This window comes from Phyllostomus hastatus, unplaced genomic scaffold (assembly GCF_019186645.2).
Source record: "Phyllostomus hastatus isolate PE091 unplaced genomic scaffold, TTU_PhHast_1.1 phas_contig_86, whole genome shotgun sequence".
Lineage (NCBI taxonomy): Eukaryota > Metazoa > Chordata > Mammalia > Chiroptera > Phyllostomidae > Phyllostomus > Phyllostomus hastatus.
In genome coordinates this window covers 44768206-44785481 of record NW_025333977.1, presented here as the reverse complement: position 1 = coordinate 44785481, position 17276 = coordinate 44768206, and the positions used below count along the sequence as shown (strand labels likewise).

General features: G+C 37.2%; 1 protein-coding gene across 3 annotated transcripts in view; it reads left to right on the top strand.

The window, feature by feature from the left end:
* The window catches only part of PLOD2 (procollagen-lysine,2-oxoglutarate 5-dioxygenase 2), a 90556-nt gene that overhangs the window by 52327 nt on the left and 20953 nt on the right, over positions 1 to 17276 (top strand). For all 3 annotated transcript variants that reach the window (XM_045851780.1, XM_045851779.1, XM_045851781.1), the window contains exons 5-8: positions 979 to 1091; positions 4955 to 5018; positions 6438 to 6535; positions 14507 to 14608. In XM_045851780.1, the coding sequence (XP_045707736.1) occupies positions 979 to 1091; positions 4955 to 5018; positions 6438 to 6535; positions 14507 to 14608 (377 nt within the window). The remainder of the gene's footprint in view (positions 1 to 978; positions 1092 to 4954; positions 5019 to 6437; positions 6536 to 14506; positions 14609 to 17276) is intronic.

Below are 17276 nucleotides of genomic sequence, written 5' to 3'. Positions count from 1 at the left end.
CAAAAATAACAAAAAGGAGCAACTGGTAATGGCTTTAGCAATGTTTTTATTTTGTCTTATTTTTGCTATGTAACAGTAATATATCTGGACCTATTTCTTTTAATTTTTGTATTTTTATAAGGGAATTTTAATTTTGAGGGTAAAACATTAGGTTTCTCTTTAATTCACAGGAGTAAAATTGGTCTCTTTTAAAAAGTATTGCATGTCAGTGAAACATAGTTTGGCTTCATTTTTAAAACTCAGTGGAAGACTCAAACAAGGGAAAAACGATCCTGTTGTCTGTGTTTTTTATAGACAACTGTTGTTGGCAAACTTAATGCTTATGTTCTCAGGCCAAGGGGAACAATCCAATTTTAGACTTCCTTTCTCCAGACTATGACACACAAAAGCTAGCCAGAAAATGGTTTAGCAGGTACAATAATGACTAGCTCAAGTAAAGGGAAAATTCTCCAAATGTGCTAGATATAAAATTTCTTTGGGATGTTTAGTCAGTGACAAATGCAACATTCGTTTGATTGCATTAGCATCTGGCACCGACGTTCAAATCATTGTAGTAGAAGTTTTCTTTTTTCAGAAACAGAGTCCTCTATAAAGGAGCCAAGAAGAGCATTTTAGAAGGTCAGAAAGAACATTCTTCTGACTATTCTATTCTTTTACTAGTAACCTATTTTCCTTAGGAGCCCTGGAAAGTATTATTAGTTCTCCATCTTGTGTTACTTAATTTTTGGGTATATGTTTATTGGAAGAATCTTTGATTTGCAATTGGAATGAAAACTCACTCTATTGTAATTTATATATAAAATCCAAAGGACTGTCAATAACTCATATTTCTCTCATGGTGAGTTGTGATGGTTCCAGCCTAAGGATTAGACCTAATAGGTTTATCAATGTGCAGTGGGTCAATGGAATTAATGGAATTAACATAGAGGTCAGTTTGGTCTTTGAATACTAAATTCTCTGTTCTCTGTTGTATTTCAGGATTTATTGGTTATGCTCCATATATCAACCGTATAGTTCAACAGTGGAATCTACAGGATAATGATGATGATCAACTCTTTTATACTAAAATTTACATTGATCCACTGAAGAGGGTATGTAGTGGCTCCTGCTTCCATTTGCACTGTGACTGCCTTCTTCTTATTGGCTACTGGAGATTCTGGGCAGTTAGCAGCAAAGTAGTAACTATGGGACCGTCTCATTTTTTTCAACTTTGTTCCCATAATATACTTTCTAACATTTTTCTTTTGCTATAACATATTTATATGGCTACATATAACATGCAAAGGAAGTGTTGTCCTTTATTTCAAGTACATATGTCCTAGAAACCTGAATCCTGTAGTTAAGGTGGGGGCGTGGATGTTGGGGCCAATACCAGTCTGCCACAGGCCCTAGAGAAAACACTCTTAAGATTGATTTGAATGAAAGTTTGGAGAAAAATAAAAGCAGGACTTCTGATCAAAATGGCAGCATAGACAGATGTGACTTGCTTCTTCCTACAACACTCAGAACTGTTGGAAATTGAGTTGAATGGAAGTCTGACAACTATGGGATTAAAGAAACCACATCCATCCAGACTGGCATGGAATGAGCTGATCCTTCACCCATGTGTAGTGTATAAAATTTCAGGAGGGATATCTCGGGGATGAGGAGTCCCAGCCCACATCAGGTCCCCATCCCAGGTTCCAGTGCCAAGAAGGTAAGTTCCCACAACTCTGACTGCAAAAACCAGCAGGGATTGAGTCTGTGGAAGAAACTTCTGAAATCCCAAAAAGTTCCTCATGAAGAACCCACATACGGATTCACCTACTCAGATTCCTTCGGAGCTCAATATTGGGGTAGCAGCTTGAAAGATACCTGTGGTATATAGGGAGAACCTGAAGTGTCTGACATTAAGGTGAGCAGAGGCCATTGTCTCGTTCCTAAACCTTCCCTCCACAGAGCTGGCAAGCTGGTGCCAAATCTGAGACTCTATCAACCCAGCTGACACTGTTTGACCTGCCTTGGAGATCACCAGAGACTCTGCTCTGTCCAACTTATGTCCCCACCCAAGTTGGTTTTCCATATGAATGTCTGAACTTCCCTGATATTTCACAACTTCCTAAATACTCTCAAACAATCAACAGTCCTTAGTGATCCTCAGGCTTGGCACTAGCAGCAGCCAGCCTAGATACATAGCTTGGCTTTGCCTGGGAATCTCCAAGCCCACCCAAGTAGCAGCAATCTCAGGTTGCTTTGTAGGTCAGGCCAGGTAACCCTGGGCAAAACACAGATGGGGGCTGACCTTTCCTTGCTCCAGAAAGAGTGGTAAACGAAATGGAGATAAGCAATCTATCAGATGCAGAGTTCAAAACCCTGCTTATAAGAATGCTCAAGGAACTTAGTGAGGACCTCAGCTACATAAAAAAGAATATAGTCAGAAATGAAGGATTCACTAATTGAAATAAAGAACAATTTACAGGGAAACAACAGTAGAGTGCATGAAGCCAAGAATCAAATCAAATAATTTGGAACATAAGGAAGCAAAAACAACCAATCAGAACAGCAAGAAGAAACAAGAATCAAAAAAAATGAGGATAATATAAGCAGCCTCTGGGACAACTTCAAGAATTCCAACATTTGCATCATAGGGGTGCCAGAAGGAGAAGAGAAAGCTTAAGAAATTGGAAATCTATCTGAGAAAATAGTGAAAGAAAACTTCCCCAATTTGATGAAGGAAATAGACATGCAAGTCCAGGAAGCACACAGAGTCCCAAACAAGGTGGATGCAAAGAGGCCAAATCCAAGACACATCAAAATTGAAATGCCAAAGTTAAAGATAAAGAGAATCTTAAAAGAAGCAAGAGAAAAGCAGTTAGTTACCTACAGGGGAGTTCCCATAAGACTGTCCTGTCCGCTGGCTTTGCTACAGAAACTTTGCAGGCTAGAAAGGATTGGCAAGAAATATTCAAAGTCATGAAAAGCATTTTTTTAGGTTCAGCTGTTGATAATTGTGAGCTCATTGTTATTTTACTGTTCATAGTTTTGATCTTCTTTTTCTTAGATAAGTCTCTTTAACATTTCATATAATAAGTGCTTAAAAAACAGAAACAAACTAAGCGAAGAACTGGAACAAGAACAGAATCACAGAAATGGAGATTACATGGTGGGTTATCAGTGGGGAGACCGAGAGGGGAGAATGTAGGAAAAGGTATAGGGAATAAGAAGCATAAATGGTAGGTACAAAATAGTCAGGGATAGATTAAGAATAGTGTGGGAAATGGAGAAGCCAAAGAACTTATATGTACAACCCATGGACATCAACTAAGTGGGGGTAAAGCTGAAGGGTGGATGGGTGTAGGGCAGAGGGAAATAAAGGGGAGTAAAAAAGTGGGATAATTGTAACAACATAATTAATAAAATAACATTAAAACAAAAATATAAAAACTCTAATTCAACAATATTTTAATTTACATAATATAAGTTAATATTTCATAAATTTACTATATATGACCAGTAGAGTTCTAAATTTACTGAATTGGGTCTTTGTGGATGCTGTCGTTAGGAAACATTCTTTTAAAGTACATTTTATAATGAATTTGTAACCAAAACTGTCTCTGTTTCTTAGACAAATGTTTTAAATAGATCCTTGATACTTAAGAAACCTATTCCTAAACTGTTTATATTCTTCATCTCTGTTTCTCACTTTCCCTCTTGTGCCTGACATGTCAGGCCCGAGGGCTTGCTGTCTCACCTGGAGAAGATGCCTCTGCCTGGCAAGAGTGCTTGTGCAGGCAACGTGTTGCCCACCTTTCCTTGGTGTAATCCACCTGGGAAAGTGCTTTGAGGCTTATGTAGTTGTCTTTAGGTTTGTGATATTTTTGGTTGTCTAAATCCTGTTTTTAGTTTTCCTCTAACCTAAGATTTTTATCTGGTTATCATATCCTACTATGCTGTGATTGCCACAACACCATACCGCCGACTGCACACTGTTAAACAATAGAAATTTATTTCTCACAATTCTGGAGTCTAGAAGTCTGAGATAACTTTGCTGGAATGGTCAGTTTCTGATGAGAACTCTCTTCCTGGCTCGGACAGGTCCATCTTCCTGCTGTGTCCTCACGTAGGGGGAGATAAACAGAGGGTGAAAAAGAGCAAGCACTTGTGTGCCCAAGCTCTCCTATTTCTTCTTATAAGGACAAAATTTCCACCATGAGGGCCCCACTCTCATGACCTGAATTTAACCCTCATTATCTACCAATGGCCCCCACTACAACTATCTTCACAGTGGGGTTAGGACTTCCACATATGAATTTTGAGGGGACACAGATATTCAGTCCATAATAGCATGCAAATATAATTTTAGGAATATTATTGTGACAGAACAATGTAGCTGAAAAACTGGTGCATTGAGAATCATAAAGTATGTAAAGCAGATTAATCTTTATGATTGAATTGATTAATTACCAACCTATTGTGGCATTCAGGCAGTTTTATGCTGTAGTAACAACTCCCAGGCTCAGTAGCTCAACACGACAGAGGTTTACTTCTGCTACAAGTCCATTATCAGTCCACAGGGTGTTTCTGCTTATTGTAGTCACTTTGGGGCCCTGGCTGATGGAGCAGCCATCTCCAACCTTGTTGCTTCATGTGCCAGGCAGAGGGAGCATACTTAGGGTCTCGAACTGGTAATGACATCTCTAGGTTGGAAGTGATTTATTTTAATTCTGCTAATAATTTCACTGGTTAGAATTAGTCAGAGGGTGGAGAAGTGGAAATACTTGGAGAACAGCATAAATGCTTTCCCATACTTTCTATTCTCTAATAAGCTAAAGAATCACAGTCTTTTTGAGGGATACTGCTGGAATAATTTACACAAGGTTTTTAAAAAATTTTAAAGAAAAAATTACATTAACATGATAGTATTGTTTATTGTTTTTTGTTGTCATTTGTAATACCATCTTTGTTCTTATTTTAGGAAGCTTTTAACATCACATTGGATCACAAGTGCAAAATTTTCCAGGCTTTAAATGGAGCTGTAGGTATGCTTCCTAAACACTGGGTTGCTCATGTATTCAAATGGACACCTGTGTTTTCAACGGTCTGCATTTTGTTATATTTTCGGGCTATGACTAAAGTTTATTGGTAGATATTGCACCTTTTTAAAAAGATTTTACTTATTTTTTAGAGAGGGGGAATGGAGGGAGAAAGAGAGGAAAAGAAACATCAATGTGTGGTTGCCCCTCCTGCGCCCACTACTCAGGGACCTGGCCCGCAACCCAGGCAGGTGTCCTGATTGGGAATTGAACTGCCAACACTTTTCTTCGAAGTCCAGCACTCAATCCACTGAGCCATGCCAGCCAGGGCAGATACTGCAACTTTTAAAAAAATATTGGACTTGAGCTTATTGATATAGTTAAATACACTTGGTTAAAATCATTGTCTGATACTGATGCAAAAAGGATCAGCTTCTGGCCTTAGGTAGCTTAGAATTCAGTATCTCGTCATCTGGGGACTATAGATGTATTTCTAAATTAATTACACCTTATTGTTATATATGTTTCATTATAAGTTCTCTGTATTGAGAATTACTCTGGAATGGTGGACTATGAGAGTGTTTTCCCCTAGGTGAAATGTACCTGGTAACTAGGCACTTTTACTGTGGAGTGTGTGTGTGTGCAAGTGCTTACATGCATGCACACATGTGTACCTGTGTGTTTACCTAAATAGACATATATCCTGGTAAAATACATTAATATATTAAAATTGATCAATATGTTAAAAGTCAACATACATTAATTTGTTAATGCATCATGCTTTAAAATTAAAAACTACACTGCAATTCACTACAGTTCCTCCAGGCAGTACATAGAGGAACAGGATTCTCAGAATGGAAAGCGTTTAGGGTGGAATGCTCAGGAAACGTGAGGGAAGGAACCTGAAAACAAACAAACAAACAAACAAAAAACCTTTCTACTCCCATCTGACTTGTATATGTTTTTGGAATTTACATTAAGCGTGATTTTCAAGAACTGGAAACTCGTTATTGTTCCTGGCAGTGTTCTATCTGCTGTCCATATATTATCTTCATAATAATCTTGAAAAGCAGGCAAGGATCCCATTTTACTGATGAATAAATTGAGACTGTAATTTAACTCTTGTAGGATCACATCACTATCAAGGGACGGAGGCAGGACTACAGAAAGGCTCTCCTCCTGCCAGACACCTCAGTGGCTCAGCACCGCAGTCTGCTGGTGCCAGGTTGGAGCAAGTGAGGTGCTCAGAATTGGATTCTGTCATTTGGGTGTCTGCTTACTAGGAGGAGTCCAAGTTACTAAAAGTGTTGTAGCACATGGAATAGCATGCATGAACAATTTTAAAACAACAAGAATATATGTATGAATGTATATATGAATAGACACATTTTAAATTACTAAAACCTATTTTTCTCTTTTACTCAGATGAAGTTGTTTTGAAATTTGAAAATGGCAAAGCCAGAGCTAAGAATGTATTTTATGAAACATTACCAGTGGCGATTAATGGAAATGGACCCACCAAGGTGATTCACAGTGGCTTTTCTGTTTTCTTCTTGGAGATGGACTATGGAGCAATAGGAAGAATATCTTCTTTTTAAAATATCTTTAAGAGGCTTTATTTTGGTGCCAGCAATTTATGGGCTTTATCTTTTACATGGTGTATGATATGGTTTCATTCAGATTAACTGATAACTTTTTCTCAGCAGAGTGATAACTTTTTATTCTATTTGTAACACCTTTCACTTTAGTATTTAGTAATAACAGCTAACTGGAGAGTGAGCCACATTTCCTTCATATACAATATCTTCTGAATATGAATCTTTGAGGTCATTAAGGGATCATTTGTTTCATCTTCATCCCCATATTCTGAATTAACAGTTCTGCTAAGATTGGACAGAAACTTCCTCTTGCACTTATTTTCTATCTGGGTTATAGTTGACAAACATAACCTTGACTAATGACATTTTGGATGCTTTTCAGATATATGTATTTGAGCTTGCTGAAAATCTTATCGACTGCAAATTTGTAGATAAGTTGGTAAAGTTTGTGTTGCTGATATCCAATTAAAATGGAACATGAATTCTGTGTGTGGGGGTATATATATATATACACACACACACAGTGTATGTATGTATGTATACATATATACACATATATTTAAGTGTATACGTGTGTATATATATGCTTAAAACAGTGTTCTGAGATACTGAGTTGACTGGTTTACTCACAAGTATCTGGAAAAGATTACATATAGCTTTGCATTGCGGAAAACAAGATGGGGAGGTGTGTGCTTTTCAGAGAAGTGAGTAGTCTGAATTCCAACAAAAGCCACATGCATGGGAAGAAATTCCAGGGAAAACCTACGTTGGCAGCATTTGCCACATCCTGATGGAAGTAGGTTCTGCATCTCCTCTAGTTAATCTTTCTGCTTCGCTTTTCATCCCCTTCTTGCTCTCCCATGATGTACACTCCTTTCTGTATTTTGTGTAGTTCCTAGCAGCATTCTCCTTCTCATGAGTATTTACAGACCCTCAAATCTCTTCCATCCTCTAAACAAAACAAGACTGAACCAACACAAACTATAATATCCCCCTCAGTCATCTTACAGCTTGCCTGCCTTCTCCCTTCACAGCCACACTTCCTTCAAGCAGAGGCCACTCGCTGCCACCATTGTTCTCCTTTGCACACACCAGGATGTGCACCTGCCGTTGTCTTGTGGGTTGCGGCATTTTCATTGAATAGTAAACACTCAGCAGCCCCCATTTTTACTTCACTCAAAGATAACTTTTGATATTGTTGATCCCATTTGGTCCTGCTTGAAATACTCTTTCCATTTTCTATGAATGCTCTGCTGGTTTGTCTACTATTTTCTGGCCTTTACTCTTCAAGCTCTCTCTCTCTTTTTTTTCCTATATATTTTTAAAGTGTAACCCTTTGTGTATGTGTTGGGGGGTTGTGTTTGGGGAGTGGTCTTCATCCTGTACTGTTTTAGTTAAGTGTTCCCCAGGTATCTATCTGAGACATCTTCCTTTTCTCGTACTCACGTTCTTGGGTAATCTGCTTCATTCCCACATCAGCAAATCCTCTTAATGCTGATGATTTTTCAGATCCTTGAACTAACTCCTATTATCTTCCCTGAACTCTAGGCCTGAATGAATGCCCAATTGGTAGATTTATTTGCATGTCATATGAGACCTGGAGGTCAGGACCTTAAACTCTGCTTCCTCTTCCATCTGCTTGATTAACTAAAGCCTGAGTTTTCTGTTGGCTGTAGTTGCTTCTCACTCCCAGTCCAGGAGCTGTCTAACTGCTGTGTATGGTGGTACATCTAATTTCCTCGGTGCTCATGGCAACTTCCTCAGTTCAGACCACCTGCCACCTCCCACCAGTAGCAGTTTCCCACCAGTAGCACGAAACTAGAAAACCTATTAATTGCTTACCCGTGCATGTGTTTAGGTATGAAGTTCCAAATTCTCAGTTTTTCTCATAAGGTTCTTTTTAAATTTTGCTCCTGTTTAGTGACCACCCATCTACTATCCTCTATCCCCCAATTCTGGACACAACAATATCCATTCACCCATTTCTTGTAGTCAATCATTCTCTTCCTCAGCTCCTGTCATACTGAATTACATTGAACTTCACAAAAGTTTTCATGTTTCCTCTGTGTTCAAGTCTTTTGTACATGCATTTCACTTATTCCAGAATCCTTTGCCCCTAATTCCCATTCCTGTACCCATCTGCTGAGTCTTGTCACCTTTTAGCTGTCAGCTTCATCTTTACTCCTGTGCATGCTTTTATAATAGCTGGAACTTTGTCCCTCACAGTACATACCACACACAGGACAGTGGTAGAGTTTACCTGTTTTTTGGTCTCTCTTACTTACTGGGCCTTTAGCCTAGAAATTACAGAACTCACACCTGTCCCTGAGAATTTGCATTTTGTTTCCCTGGCATTCAGCACAGGTGTAGCCTACATTAGCCTTTATGTAAATGGGATTTGAATAACAGAGGCTAATGATCTAGCATTATTCTTGGGAGTAAGACTTTTAAGACTTAAGATGTTAAGACTTTTTTTTCCTGACAGGACAAAGTAGTCGTAAAATTGCTGTGGGTCACTATAACCGTCTTTAGGCAAATTTGATAAATAGACAGATCTTGTCTCTGCAGCCCTTTCCAGTGTGTTTGTGTGTGTGTGTGTGTGTGTGTGTGTGTGTGTGTGTGGGCATGTGGCAGTTTCTTTTTTAGCCCTCTGTCTGATGTCTTAGTGTTCCTGAGGCAAAGGTTTATATAAACAGACATCTCCTATAACTAAATAGTGTCCTATTCCTTGTTGGTAATTTAAAAGTCCTTAAAGAGGGAGCTTGGTCCTGAGAATTTAGCTATTGCGGGTTTAGTGATTTTAATATGATCAACAATTCCTTCCAAATTCCCAGGATAATCTGACGAGTTTTACAAAGTGACTAATGGGTTTCTTACAAAAGAGGGTCACCAGTCCTCAATCATTTAGAAAGACTTATGTGCACTAGGGAATTTTTACAAGACCAGTGCTCTAACCCCTGAGCTATGGAGCCCTCACCTAACATTAAGGAATTTTAAATCTTCTGGGAAACATTCTCAGTTTGGTCTATCACTGATTCTGGAATTTAAACAGTGTGATGATTGTACTATATTTTCTGTGACATGATCCTGTCTAGCATATTTTTCTATAATTTTATTTGACCACAAAACATAAAGTATGGTAAGTCTTTTTGTTATTTGGTACAATATAAAAATTTGAAAAAAGATTATATAAATAAGCATTCAATCAATGCTAATACTTTATTTAATAATATTACATTAATGTTAAATAGAGGTACATGGATATATCACACTCTCCCCTGTGTCCAGGCTAAAAGGAAAAGAAAACAGGTTACTCTTGAGATATAAACTCTTTTCTTCATCATAAAAGTTAAAAGGATTTTTATATGAGGTTTTATAAGTTAATTTTAGTTATTATTTAGTGAGGAGTGAGTATAATGCCAGTGGTTTTTGTGCCATAATGTTGAACTCACTAATACCTAAGCTGTGTAATACAGTGTCCACCCTTATTTGCAGGGGATATGTTCCAAGACCACCCATGGTTGCCTGAAACTGCAGTTAACACAGAATCTTATATATAGTGTTTCTTCCTATATGTATATATCTTTTTACTTAAAGAAGCACTTATCGCTTCTCTTTGTCACGTACACATTGTCAGCATCACTACTCTGGCACTTTGGGGCCACTATTAGGTAAAATAAGAATTACTTGAACACAACTACTGTGATACCATGACAGCTGACCTGCTAACTGAGAAGGCTACTCAATGACCAACCACTAGGTGACTAGCCTGGTGAGGAGCAGGAGCAGGTTTGATACCCGGACCAAAGGGGTGATTCATGTCCTGGGTAGGAGTGGGGCAGCTCAAGAGTTCGCTATGCAACTTGGAACAATGCACAATTTAAAACTTATGATTGATTATTCTGGAATTTTTCTTTTATTGTTTTGGATTGAGGTTGTTCAGGATAACCGAAACCCCAGAGAGTTAAGCCATGATTGATGGGGAACTACTGTATACGTGTAAGCTGTAAATGATAAATTGTTTGTAGTGTGTTTATAGACTAAAGTGTATAAAAATGAGTTTATTTCTTAGTTACTTTCTCTAAATATTATGCTATTATTAGGAAGAACAATTTATAAACAAAAATCACTTAAAATCCCATTAGCCTCCCATATTGTTTTCATTCATAGCTGTTTTCCGTTTTATGTCTTTTCAGTATACATCTATGACCATTCTTATTTTTCATTTGTTTTCATAATGGTTTATAAACAGTTTTGTGTTTTATAAGTAGCATTTTATTTGAAATAGATTTCTGTATTCAATGTAATTTTTGTCCTTATCTAGATAAAATCTAATATAGATCAGTTTTTAGATAGAAACTATGATTTCTGGTTTAAAGCTTTACTTTTTATTCTTGAGCTTATGTATTATTAGTAATACATCATAAGTTGCTTTTTCAAAAAACATAAGTCATTTGATTATTTTATTGAGGCCATTTCAGTCTGCTTTTCATATTTTTTTTAATAAAGATTATATTTTATCTATTTTTAGAGAGAGAGAAAGGGAGAGAGAGAGGGAGAGAAACATCAGTGTGTGGTTGCCTCTTGTGCACCCCTTACTGGGGACCTGGCCTGCAACCCAGGCATATGCCCTGACTGGGATTTGAACTGGTAACCCTTTGGTTCACAGGCCAGAACTGAATCCACTGAGTCACACCAGCCAGGGCTTCACTTTTTTTTAAGATGCTTTTTTTGGACAACTTTTGTAAGAGTTTATTTGAGCCAAACTGATGACATAAGCCAGGGAGCAAGATCTCACATGCTCCTAAGATGTTTATTTTATTACAAATGGGGGAAGATATTTGCGAGCAACAGCTCTGACAAAGGGTTAATATCCAAAATATATAAAGAATGCATGCACCTCACCACCAAACAAACAAACAATCCAATTAAAAAAATGGGCAGAGGCACTTCTCTCAAGAAGACATACAATGACCAACAGGTATGTTGCAGGTATGTTCAACTTCACTAGCTATTAGGGAAATGCAAATCAAAACTACAATAAGATACCACCTCACACCCGTTAGAATGTCTGTTATTAACAAGACAAGTAATAACAAGTGTTGGAGAGATTATGGGGAAAAAAGGAACCTTTATTCACTGCTGGTGGGAATGTGAACTGGTGTAGCCACTATGGAAAACAGTATGGAGGTTCCTCAAAAAATTAAGAATAGAGTTACCGTATGACTCTTCTTGGTATCTACCTGAAAAATTTCAAGTCATTTATTCACAAAGATATATGCACCCTTCTGTTCACTGCATCATTATTCATGTTTTCAACAACTCGTGTCCTTTGATAGATGACTGGATTAAAATATGGTCCCTATATACACAGACTACTACTTAGCCATTAGAAAAGGTGAAATGCCCAACCTTTTCTTTTAAATATCAGATAATATACATCTTAAAGTAATCATTATAAAAGTGGTGGCATTTTTGTATAAACAGAAGTTTAACAGAACTAGATCATGTCACCTAATTTACACATGAAGATAAGTCATTTCTGAAACTATTTAGATTTGCAATAAAAATTTATTTTTTTGCATAAAAACTACCATGCTTGGGTTACTATAACCTTGACTAATTGAATGATTAAAAAAAAAGAGAAAGGATGGAGCTGGAAAAGTTTCTTTGCCAATGAAATGACATTATACTTGGCAACATCTCGATATTGTGAAAGGAGAATCAGGACAGGACTGCCACCTAGTAGCTAGGGACTTCCCAGAACAGCCTAAATACATAAACAGTTTTCTGCACTTTTCAAAGCTGCCAGCATAAATGTCTGGTTTTTGATGAAGAAAACAGACATAAAGGGAAGGCTGCAGTAGTGGATGACCTCTGCCTGTGTGGTGAGAAATCCAAGAGGGAGATTTCCAGGCAAAAGTAGAAAGGTTATGAAGTTCAAATTTTGAGAACTAAAGATAACACCTTTTATACTCGGACCTTTTCAGAAACTATTGGCTCATTTTCATATTCACATTGGGAATCTAGTAGATGGATCAATAATTCATGAAATAAATATTTAATGTTTTTTGAGATTTCTGAGCCAAGTATATGTAGATGGGAATTTTAGATATGGCCAGCTGTTTGGGGGATTTTCTTCTTACTAAAAAAAAAAAATCTTTTCCAGGATGTTGTAAACAAAACTGTGTATCTCCCACTAGCCTTAAAAATCTCTTTCACACATAATGCTAAATAAAGAATTTATTTTCACATGAATTGCTTTATTCCTTCAAAACCATAATTTTGTACAGAACAGGAATGATTAAATTAATGTTTGCATCTGTGTTTTGACAACAGCCAAATAATTATTTTTTGTTACAGAGGCACATTAAAGTGACCACACTGACTCTTGAAATGTCATTAACAAATGCCAGAACTACATATTTCCTGCCTTGTAATTCGTTTCCTGAAATGCCATGCAGTTCATAAGAAATGTGAATGAGTCAGTTGCCGTTCATGTCCTCTGTCTGCTGTGCAGATTGAGTGTAACTAGGTCTGCCGTATCTAACAGAGATTTTCCCACTGTAATTAATACTGTGTGTGTCTTAACAGCATGTTTCAGTTGCAGTTCAGTAGGAATATTTGGATGGAATCTTAAATATTTTGGAGGATTTTTGTAGAATGGTACTGGACTAATTACCTCAATTGTTCTATACCTTAAGATGTTTTCTGTGGTCTTAGGAAGCTAGAAAAATTTACTTGGCAGTTCTGTATGTTTTTGACCACTATCTTTTTCTTTTGAGTCCATCTCACCTTTCCAGTCAAAAGTCAATGATTATATAGCATAACAAGGATTTTAGGTGCTTCCTGTTAAAAGTAAAGTCACAGCCAAAGCTAGTTTGCTGCAGTTCCACTGTCTTGAAGTGAAGTACTTTGTGAAAAGAAATAGTTAAATAAAAATCTGCAGATGTTCATACCACTGTAAGTATTAGTATTGAAATAGAAAGTACAGTAATTTTTTCAAGTAAATCAGAAGAATTTTTCCTAAGATGTTCAAATCTACGGATATTCAAGATTTGTCTGAGGGCTGAGCACATATTTTAGTGTGTTTATGTGTTTTTTCCATCCATCTTCTCTCACCTGCTCCCTCATCCAGATCACACAAGGACACAGACTTTGTAGAAAAAAGGAATGCCAGCCAGTAGGTGCTTAAGGAGTGGGGGAGAGGGTGAGTCACAAAGGAGATGCTCTGCTAGGTCTGAAATGGGAGAAGTGGTATTGTACTTGAGCTTGTAGTTGATAGGATCTGCGATGTGGCTGTAATTAGCAGTTTATTTTAGATCTATTTTAATTTGCAAGTTTTCTTTTACTGATATCAGTGTCCCATAAGCCTAGTTTATAGTAGACAGCATATTTTAGTGCCTTTGGTAATACATTTTGTAGCATTTGCTTTGCGTGGTGATGGTTTGTAAGAGGTCACCCTGAAACTGCCCCCATTTTCTGTAATTGTCTGTGTTGATCCTTATAAACATCCATCTTCATACCAACTTACTCTTCACGTGACTGCTATTATTCGTGGTGTTTTTCTGATAAGTCTTATTAGCCCAATAAAACTGTTGTTTCATTGTTTGACGTATTTCCTTAATTGTGTCTCTTCTGGTATCACTCCTTATCTAATAAATTAAACGACCTTTATGGTTTATGAAGCATTTTTTTGGCACTTCTAGACAAAGTTTGACCTGCTTTATGATTCATTTTCTGGAGGTAATGTTGTTCAGTGCAGACCTCTAAGTGATAGATATTCAAAGAATTGTTAAAGGAATCTACCTAGTCGCATGTACCAGCTACATGGAATGAAAGTACCTTGAAAGCAGAGGATAACTTTTGTTAACACAATTCTCCTTCATTCACTAGATTCTCCTGAATTATTTCGGGAACTATGTGCCTAATGCATGGACACAGGACAAAGGCTGCACTTTCTGTGAACTGGATACAATTGACTTGTCTGTGGTAAATGTAAGTGGAGTTAACTTGGTGAAATGTAGTAAGAAAAAAGACGTTGCCATGAAGTATAGTGATTTGTAAAAAAAAGGGGGTCATGTTATTGTATAGTTTTAATAAATAGTATTGGATTTATAAAGCTAAAACATAAATAAGAAAATTGGTAGATTTATGTATATCTGAACTATTTTTAAAAGCTATGCCAAGTAATAATTGACTCTAATAAAAGGGGTTTGGTTGTTAATATTTAATAACTTGTTATGTTTGGGTATTCTTGTTTAATATTAGTCTGCTAACCTGGTAAAAGCATTGAGGAAAAAATAGTTATAGTGCTTCAGCATTTTTATTGACTCATTTTATTTGTGTTTGATTTTAAATTTGATTTAAAAATAATATATTATTGTATAACTAAGAACTATTTCAAGAATTTTACATATAGTAACTTATTTAAACTGCATAAAATTTTTTCAGTAGATAGTACTATTGACTATGTTTTGTGATGAGAAAAATGAAGCATATATACATTAAGCAACTCGTTTAAGGGCATATAATATTTTTGTGTTGGAGGTGGGCTTTAAATTTAGGCAGTCTGGCTCCAGGTCCTATATTCTTGATCACTGTGTAATTTTGCCTGGATGTTATATACATCATATATGCCATGCACAGTGTTACTTATATACATAGGGTGAGGCAAAAGTAGGTTTACAGTTGTTTTTATGGGAAATGAAGCAACCCTGGCTGGTGTGGCTCAGTGGGCTGCGCACAGGCCTGTGAAGCAAAGGGTCACTGTTTTGATTTCCAGTCAGGGCACATGCCTGGGTTGCAGGCAAGGTCCTCAGTAGGGGGTGCGTGAGAGGCAACCACACACTGATGTTTCTTTCCCTCTCTTCCTCCTTCCCTTCCGCTCTAAAAAATTAAATAAAATCTTTAAAATAAAAAAGAAAATGAAGCAATAACATATATAACAGTACAAGAATAAATTCTGTGTCATATACTTACAACTGTAAACCTACTTTTGCCCTACCCTGTAGATATTTTATAGAGAATTATATTATAGTTTATCATTTATACCTTTAGGGTAAATGATCTATTGGAAATACATTTTTATGAATTCTTCTGTCAATACCAGCACAGTTTTAAGATATTCTATAGTATTAGTTTTCTTCCAAAAAATTGCTCTTGTAACTGGGAAGTCTATTATGTATATGGATTCTAGGGATGATTTTGGTCATTGAGGTTGATTCCTTCCTTCATTCACCATAAGTTTATTGAGTATCTACAGAATGCCAGATAAGTAGAATGAATAGATGGAAATAAAATTTGCAGTAACTCCTGAACCCATGCAAATACAAAACACTCTCACTGTAAAATATTACCCAATTCTGTTCATATAACTGTCTGAAACGAGAATAAAGATTAACTTGTGCACAGTTAGGAGCTTTTAATTTTCTTTATTTTTTATTCTTCCTTGAGAAGCTTTCTTTTTTTAAATTTAATTTATTGGGGGTAACATTAGCTATTAAAATTATATAGGTTTATTTTATGATACACCATCTATATATTGCATGGTGTGCCTACCACCCAAAGTAAAATCTCCCTTCATCACCATATGAAAGTTCAAGCAAGGAAGTTTCATTTCTTTTTTTAAATGTTGCTTATTACAAGGACTGACAGATAATTCAGAAATTGACATGCAATGAATGAAAGATAAACTGTCCTCTAAAACATACCTGGAGTATTGGAGAAAGTATATAAAAAAAGGTACAAGATAAAATGTATTGGTGAAAGAAAGTAGGGGTTTTTTTTGGCCAAGATGGAGGTGTAGGTAGATACACTTTGCCTCCTCACACAATCAAAAGAAGGACAACAACCAATTTAAAAACAAAAAACAACCAGAACTGACAGAAAACTGAACTGTATGGAAGTCCAACAACCAAGGAGTTAAAGAAGAAACAATCATCCAGACTGGTAGGGGGGCAGAGAGGAGCAGAGATGGGCAGCTGGGGCAAGGAGGACATGCAGCAAGGTGGCAGCTGGTGGACTGGGTAGTCCCACATTCTCATGTGATGTGGATAAACCGGGAGGAACAATTGGGGAACGAGACAGACCACACAACCCAGGGTTCCGGCATGGGAAATAGAGCCTCAAAACCTTTGGCTATAAAAATCTGTGGGGGGTGTGGTGGGAGAAACTCCCAGGATCACAGGAGAGTTCACTGGAGGGGTCCACAGGGTTCTAGAACGTACACAACCCCACCCACTGGGAAATCAGGGCCAGGGGGGTCCAATTTGCTTGTGGGTAGTGGGAAAAGTTACTGAAAGTAGAGTGAGAGCTAAGCTAGTGGCATTGTTCCTTCCCTGACCCTTCCCCCAAAGATAGCATCACAGCACAGTGAAGTGGGTTGCCCTACCCTGGCGAATACCTAAGGCCCCCGCCTCCTTACTATGTAACAGGTGTGCCAAGACAAAAAAATGTGGCCCAAATGAAGGAACAGATCAAAGCTCTAAAAATAGAACTAAGTGATAAGGAGATAGCCAACCTATCAGATGCAGAGTTCAAAACACTGGTAATCAGGATACTCAGAGAAATGATTGAGTACAGTCACAAAATAGAGGAGGAAGTGAAGGCTTTGCAAAGTGAAATATGGAAAAATATACAGGGGACCAGCAGTGAAGGGAAGGAA